Below are 8,689 nucleotides of genomic sequence, written 5' to 3' on the forward strand. Positions count from 1 at the left end.
AAAAGTTTACTTACTTCTGCCCTTTTGCCCTGGTGATGTTTTTTCAATCTTTCCCTTTTTACTATTCATTGCAGTTGGTTTTCCGGTTTCGATTGGCGGAAGCTACAGGAACGGACCATGGTAGCGCCCCTCGTTCGGCCCATCCAATCCGATACGGATCTGTCCAATTTCGACGATTATCCGAAGGATCAGGACGAGCCGCAAGATGAGATGTCGGGGTGGGATATCAACTTTTAATGTCCCTTAAAAGTGCCAATAGGACAGGAGAGGAAAAGGTGTATGGTGGGAACTCGAGCAAGCCATTGAGTTATGTTTGTATGTGTATTGTCCGAGTGTGTATGGACATGAATAAATTTCTGGAATCCGTAACGTGAAAAATTGAGGGCACTGCCTGTGAAAGTGCTCCAGCTGAGGTTAATTAAAAATAATTCGATAAATTATGGTTAAATAAAGTACACTCAATCCGGAATCATTAAAAGCGGCGTTTTTTTTTTCTTTCTCTCACTCCAATTTTTGTGCCAATTGACTGTCCTTTTCCAATTTGTCAGCCAGCCGGTTACTTATACCTACTCGTGTAAAATTTTAAAACCACCATTTTCATTACCTTTTCGCGGGAAACGATACATATGCAATGAATGAAGGTGATCTTAATTTGTGCTGAGCGCAAATATTTTTATCTTGCAGATTATCAAGCGGTTGCACTCCGGCCATTTATATTAAATTTTCCTTAAGGGTTTAAAAAACATTTGGATTCTTGAAAAAGATCCACACTAGAATTTTAGTCTTATGTACCATTTTCTCAGGAAAACCATTTAATCTTGCAAGTTTTTTTATGCCATTTTAAGAAACATGGAAAGTATTGTATCATATTTATGGAGTGTGATGCTGACTTGCATAAATTAGAAACTACGAAGGTACGCATGCCGCAAATTAAAAAAATAAACTCTAGAAGAGATCTTTACGCATAGAGTTGCGATTTCCAGGACATTTTCGCGTTCCCGTGAATCGGGAAATCTGACGATCTCTTTCCCGGGAACTCTCGGGTTTCCGGTAAAAATTTAAAATGAAGATTTTAATACTCCACTGCATTCGAAACCATATCAATATCATATTAAGAAAATTTTAGATAGTAGTTTTGCAAAACAATTCAGAATGCCTCATACAATCAAACCCAAGACCCGAAGACTACGTACAAACTTGATTGATCCTTTCTGCAAAAATTTAAATAGGTAATAGAGAGAGATTTTTCACTATCGATAAAAGTTGGTTAGCTAGAAATCAGGCCATTTATAAAATCTCGTGAATTTTCAGATAACTATCCTTTTGTTTCAAAATATGTCATTTTTTTTGACGCGTCAACAGTTTGTGAATCGATAGTTCCAAATGATTAGCGTTGCAAAATAGCACGTTCAGTTCTTCTTGTAGCGTTTCTTTAACGGAATTGTTTGGTTTATAGATTCTTTGTCGTTTTCACTTATACACTATATTGTCGTCCAAAAAACAAAATTCAATGTATTAATACGTTTACAACAAAAAAAGCTAAAGTCTAAGTCATCATTTCAGACTATCATTTTTCTTGCTTAATCTTATCCTCCTATTTATATCGTGCACATTATACGTTTTCATTTACTTCGGAAATTCTCTGGATTTTTAAACGTTTCCCGGGACTCGGAAATTCCCGATTTTAGTTTATTCCCGTGAATTTCCGGTCAGGAAATCCTGGGAAGAACAATCGAAGGTATTCAATACAGATCTTAAGAAGTTTCATTCAGAATAGGTTTGAGAATCGACTAAGTATTGTTTTTTCCCTGAGGAAATTCCGGCTTATAGTCTATTTTAGAGAAAAAACGATTGTTTCAATGTATTCAACGTTTCAATCGGTTTTGGATCTTCTTCAGGGACTAAAATTGTATTTTAAAGTTATTTTTGGCCGATTACCAAAATATTCATTATAAGATGTTTGCCTAAAAAGTGTCGTTTTCTTGTTGTTGTCGACTCGGCTGGTCTTGTGAAGCTGTCTATTTAACTTTTTTTTTTTTCAATTTTCCAAATTGGTTCGTGTTTTATGACAATAAGGTGTAGTGATTTACTTACTGTGTTAAGTTTTTCTCGGAGAGAATCCGGTGTCTAGGGATTTTGGGAAAAAAAATTCCTCAGCTTCGAAACTTTGGCACAGTTTTCACTTTTCACCTTTTGTTTTTGTTGTTTCTAAATGTCAGCTTATTCTGTGATGTGTGCAGGGTGGTGTTTTTTTTTATTTTTGTGTTTATTTTTGTCTTTTGGATTCTCGTTAATTGAATGTTTGATTTTGAAAACATTGGCATATGTAGGATTAATGTTTCCTGTATCCTTTTTAGAGGTTATGGTGTAAGGTTTTTATGAAGCAACTTTTCAGCCTCCGTGGTTTTCCTTGGTTGTCTCCCCTGCAGAAGATCCAAAACGGGTTGAAACGTTGGATACATAAAACAAAAATGGTTTTTGTTCTAAAATAGACTGCAAGCCGGAATTTTCTCAGGAGAAACTTTGTAAGAGGAAAGGCTAGAAACCAGCTTAAATCATATTGATAACAAATTTAAGCAGCCTTTGGTTTGCTTATCAGTCCCCTGCTAAAATTCCATGACATCAATGTGGCCGCATTTAAAAGAAAAATGTTTGAAGAAAAATATCGTTACGTAACGAAGAGCATATGGAATTATGTCATAACTCGTAACATTCGAGCTTACTCCCTTCCCCCTAGAAACATTACGTAATTAATAGATGCCCCCTCAATGTTCTAAGAAAACTCAAAAACATTCCGTGTTTTTGGCTAGTTTTGAATTGGTGACCCACAATTCCTACACTCAGAGGAAATCTTATTATAAATTTCATAAGATACATCTTATGAACCACTTTTTTGCGTCCAAACTAATTTTTCATAAGAGTCTTATGAAATTCTTTCAATTTTCATACGATGTTATTATGAAAAATAGAAGAAACGGCATTGTGAAAAAATGATGAACACATTCATTCATAGCATCAGTTTTTTTTTCATCATCTAACAGTACGAAGCAATCGCCAGTTCATAGTTATTATAGTTTTCCTTCAATGTTAAATGTTATTGTTATCTCAAGAATGGTAAGTTCGATTTGATGTTTTTGGTGTGAACGTTGAATGTATTAGTAAACTAAAATACATTATTTGTTTACTTTTCAGCAAGCTGATCCGCAAAAAACGAAAGGTCGAAGATTAAGAAACGGCAAAAAAAAAACTTTGATGGAGCCGTCTGTTGATGCGCTGCTGATGGTGACCATGAAGGATTTAATTTTAAACAAATTTGGCAAACAATAAAGTGAATGTTTTCAACATGAAATATCGAGAATTTTTCTTATTAGAAAGTGATTTACTGTTTCCATAAGAATCTCTTATGAAAAGCAACAACCTCTCATTGAAGTAGGCGTTCATCTTCAGAATTCATTCGCGTCATAAGACAATCTTATGAATTTCATTAATTTTTCTTATGGCGCCACTTCATAAGAGAATCTTATGGCATACATAATAGTATTTTTCTGAGTGTAACAATTTTTTGAAATCTTCGATCAATTACATTGTTACAAACTGTCAGAGCTGGGGAAGATAATTCTGTAAAAAAAACTTAAAAATTGCATCTAGAATAAGGTTGCCAGAAATTTTTCAGTACGTAACCGGGCCGGAAAAACCGAGCAATTTTTATCTAAAAACCTGGCAAAATCCGGGCATTTGATTTAAAAATGGTCGACCAAAATCCTGGCATTATCCGGGCAAATTTGGTATTAATCTAGAAATTACTCATCAAAAATCAAGAAAAAAAATGTTGTGAAAAAATTTTTTTCTATCAAAATTTATCAACAGATTTTAAATCGTATTAAAGGCTTTGAAAAAACCTTCCATGATTATTTTCATGAAACTTGCTCAGAAAATTTCGTTTTGGACGAATAAATAGAAAAATTATGCACAATTTGTTTTTGGAGTGGGATTTGATAATGAAAATTAAAATAAACCCGGGCAAAATCCGTGCAAAATTCGGGCTTTTTCAATGAAATCCGGGCAACCGGGCCTGACCGGACTTTTTCCAAATTTTGTATTAAATATCCGGGCAAACCCGGATAAAACCGGGCAATCTGGCAACTTTAATCTAGAAGCTCGAACTTTCAAAAAATGTGTAAATATGATAAATGAAAACAATGCTTTATTGAAAATTTTAGTATTTTTCGACATTGGTCGCTAATATTTCGAATCGCTTTCTTCTGCATTTTGAATTCAAAATTCTCAAATAAAACTTTGAAGGAGACGAGAATAAAATCTCATAGTTGGAGCGGAATATGAACTTCATGATAAATAAAAACTCTTTTTTCCGTGGGCAAAAAACTTCCTTTTCGAATGGTCATGCTTAATTCTTTGAAGGTTTTGAAAATGTTTTGTAAACTTTAAAACAAGCGATGCTTGTTTGTTCCTCTCAATGCCTCAGAAAATGTAGCACAGTGCACATAAGAGCGATTGCGGTATAGTTGAATGATTGAAAATCTTGTATCAAAAGACTAAAGTAATGACTGCACTGGAAAGCATACGTAACAGTGAGTACAAAATATTTCATTTGTTCGTTTATAGCTTATTACCCAAAATGCAAATTTTGCTATTTTTTGGTAAGTGAACCAGTTATTAACCGATTGCATTTACAGTAACCGAAACAAGAGAACCGAAACTTCGAAAATATTCTGAATAACACGCCAGATTCAAAATTATGGTAAAATGTCAACTTAATACACGGAAGATCAAAAAACAAATCTAAAATTAACTTAAGAGCGGGTAACTCCATTCTAGAAACATGAAGTATGTAAGACCTTTAACAATTATTTCATCAGTATCGGAAAATCTTTCGCAATCAATTACCGTAGACTCAAGTTTTAACACCTACGGGTATATTGACCGGATTTCTAACTCTTTGTTTTTGCGGCCTACGTCAGTGAATGAGGTCATTTTTGTCATCAAATCGGATAATAACAAAACAAGCAGTGGCCCTGGCAATATTTTATCACAGGTGCTTAAACATTATAGTATACATTTTGCAAAAATTCACTCGGAATGCTTCAACAAGATTTTAGAGACAGGAATCTACCCTGAATGTCTCAAGACAGATAGAGTAATTCCAATATTCAAATATATCAACTTCAAGCATTTTGAGTACGATTTTCGAAAAGCTTTTAATAACCAGAATGAACAGCTCTTTTAACGAAAATAACGTTTTCTACAATCTTCAATATGGGTTTTAATCAGGATCAAGTACGCTTACAGCCATCTGCGAATTCCTAGATTCTGTAATTGAAAAAAAATGCCAAAAAATCGTGGGTGGACTATTTCTATACCTTAAAAAGGCCTTCGACACTTTTTATCATGGTTAAGGTTGCCATAATATTTTCTGTACCTATCCGCCCCGGACAAATCCGGGCATTTTTTTTTATAAAAACCTGGCAAAATCCGGGCAATATCCGGGCAAATTTTGTCAAAACCCAAAAATTTTGCAACAAATATCAAGAAAAAAAATATTGAAAAAAAAGTTTTTTCATCAAAGTACATCGACAGATTTCAAATCGTATTAGAGGCTTCCAAAAAACCTTTCAAGATTATCTTCTCTCTCTAATATATAAAGATAAGTTGGGCTATATATGTTTGTATATATGTAGGGGGAAGTGTTCCTAAATGCGCATGTTGGGTAATATGCGCATACATCCGATTGACGATATGGCTGGAGATTCTACACATCTATTTAATCAGTGCAGTTCGAGGGCAATGCGCTTTTAACACATGGCATGAAAAAATTAAATTGTTATATAAAGTCGAAAAAAATTAAAAATTCAAACAAGATTTTTGTCAGTTTTGTTAGAATATGTTGAACTTTAATTATCGTGCATACAGATTCTTTAAACAAAAATGTTAATGGTTTTTCTTTCTTATTCATCTGGAAATCGGAAATTTAACAAATTTATGTTTTTGGCAAAGTTGTAAATGATAAGATATTGGAATAAGAGACAGGTTCTGAATGCCCATATAGAGGCAGGCTAAATGCCTATATCAAGAAAAATAGATAAGTCTTATAAATTTTTTACTTTTTATCATTGAAACATTAAATCTACGCTCAAATCATGATCTTACAGCGAAAAAAGAAGAACATCATACTGACCCTACAAAAATATGATATTAACAAAATATTACCATGAAATATGGCATACCTAACTATGTTTTATGCAAAAGAACTAGTGATGTTTAAAATATCACCAAAATTTCTGCCTTGACGTATGCCTATCATCCGTCTCTACCATTTTCAAATAAATAATATCGAAATTATGAAAGTGTTAATGAAATAGAGCTAAAAACATAAATATGCGCATACAGCCCGTCAGTTTCGGAAATCGGCTATTTTGACTTCTTTTATTATAAAACTATTTTCACAAAAACTGTAAGACATTTTAACAGAAAAATTGCTCTAACGTATATAAAACAGATGTCCGCTCATGTGTATATAGTTTTCAGACTCCTATCTTTTGGAATGTGGAAGAAAATGAGTACTTTCCTTAATATGCGCATATAGCCCGCCTCTCCCCTATGCACCTTATACAAATCCACACCGCTTAACCGATCAGCTTGAAATTTGGTACAGTGATGTAAACGGACATGAGAAAGGTCGAGTTTTGAGCCCCTCCCATCTAATAAAAGGAACCCTCCCATAAAACTTTCGTTTTTATTCCCACGAATCAAAAGTCATGACACTCATTTGTCAACCGATTTTCGTTTCGTTTGGCGAGATTGTTTTCACCATCACCATGGGCCAGGTATTAGAAACTACCATCCAAAGTTCACGGGTACTGGAAATCAAATCAAAGCTTGCTGAGCATAAACAATTTGAAAGGAAAACTTTTGGCGGGTGTTTTTTCCTTCTTCTGTTCAAAACACGTGGTACCGGTGCGAAGCATTTGATTGCAATAATGAGCCTTCATTTATGATAAAAAAAAACTACTCGCTGTTAGACATATATTGATAAGAACAGTGGTTGAGAATCTACTAGAATATACAGTGTGTAAAGTATGGATACATTAATTCATGTTCATTATGAATTGACTCCTTCAGTTGAACAACTATTTGGACTGAAAACTAATTTTCCAGCTTTAAGGAACCAACCATTTTCATATTTTTGGAAGTCCTTATAGGGAAAAAAATAATAAAACTGAGGGTTGTAAGTTCAAAGCTGCAATCTCAACACTTTGATTTCCATGTAGGAATTTAATTTACAATAGGAATTAGATAATTAAACTTTCAATTCATGCAAAAAGTTTAAACCAAATCCAACGCACGAGAATTTTAGTAATTTAATCTGAAGTTTTTAGTTTTGTACAATTCAATTTCATTTGTCAATTTTTAAACTTTAAGTTATTATTGATCATCGATGTGTTCAATTCTATCATCCAATTATAAGAAAACTTTAAAAGCACATTGAAAACATGCAGAGAAAGTCTTTTATAATGTTTCAGTGGAAATCTATTAAGAAATTTCTAAGAACAAAATAAAACTTTAAAAGGTATTCCATTCTACGGGGAGATCTTGAAAAGAGGTCGTTAACATTTGTTTACAAGTTTTATACATTGGGTGTTCACTAGATAATACATGGAAAAGATAAAAAAAAGTTATCAAAAAAGGGTAATTCAATTCAAGCTTCCTAAAAAATGGTGGGTGTAAAATAAAGTTGCCAGAATTTTTTTCAGGACGTATCGGGACCGGACAAATCCAGCCAATTTTATCGAAAAACCTGGCCAAATCCAGCATTTGATTTCAAAATGTTCAAACCGATATCCGGGCAATATCCGGACAAACTTGGTCAAAACCGCGAAATTATTATGTAACAATAACGAAAAATGTACTTGCAATATTTTTTTTTAACAAACCACATCAGCAGATTTCAAATTAAATATCAAGCTTCTAAATACAAGTCATGATTGCTGCCATTTAAAACTTCTTTTTGAACGTAAAAATGAAAAATTATATTAACTATAAAATTTCAGTTTATGTTACGTTTTAAAAATGATGTGATTAATTCCGGGCAAAATCCGGGCTTTTTGAAACAAAATCCGGGAAACTGGGCAAGACCGGGCTTACCTCAAATTTTGATTCAAATGTTCTAGCAAATCCGGATAAATTCGGGCAACCTGGCAACCTTAGATTGAAATTTTTTTCGTGATAGAATGGATAAGCGTTCAAGGAAATTTATTTCAAATTTCTATTAGCAAACCTAAAAACATTTAGTTATTCAACAATATGAAAACGATAAACTTTGCTAATAATCCCAATTAAAACTTTAAAAAAACTAACAAAACTTACAAACCTCACATGGCCAAACATGGTCCAATTTGTTATCATGATGAACAAAAAGCTTTCAAAATTTCAAAAAGTCAAACGATTCATTTCGATTTATATTTTTTGTGAACCCGAGCAAGGCCGGGTAAAATCAGCTAGTTTTTATAAAACTTGCTCAAAAAATTCGTGTTGGAGGCAAAAATTATCAATTTTTAAAACACAATTTGTTTTTTTTTGTTATTTTTACCAAATAAAGTGAATAAATCCGGGCAACATCTGGGCATTTTCCAATGAAATCCGGGCAACCGGGCTGGGCCAGACTGCTCCCAAA

At 33.4% G+C, this 8,689-nt stretch overlaps 1 protein-coding gene across 4 annotated transcripts in view; it reads left to right on the plus strand.

The window, feature by feature from the left end:
• Window positions 1–462, plus strand: part of LOC129748919 (cGMP-dependent protein kinase 1) — a 49,556-nt gene extending 49,094 nt beyond the window's left edge. For all 4 annotated transcript variants that reach the window (XM_055743722.1, XM_055743725.1, XM_055743723.1 and 1 more), the window contains exon 10: window positions 75–462. In XM_055743722.1, the coding sequence (XP_055599697.1) occupies window positions 75–237 (163 nt within the window). In that variant the 3' untranslated portion in view covers window positions 238–462. The remainder of the gene's footprint in view (window positions 1–74) is intronic.
• Window positions 463–8,689: the final 8,227 nt, after the last annotated feature.

The sequence above is a fragment of the Uranotaenia lowii genome, chromosome 2 (assembly GCF_029784155.1).
Source record: "Uranotaenia lowii strain MFRU-FL chromosome 2, ASM2978415v1, whole genome shotgun sequence".
NCBI classification, from domain to species: domain Eukaryota; kingdom Metazoa; phylum Arthropoda; class Insecta; order Diptera; family Culicidae; genus Uranotaenia; species Uranotaenia lowii.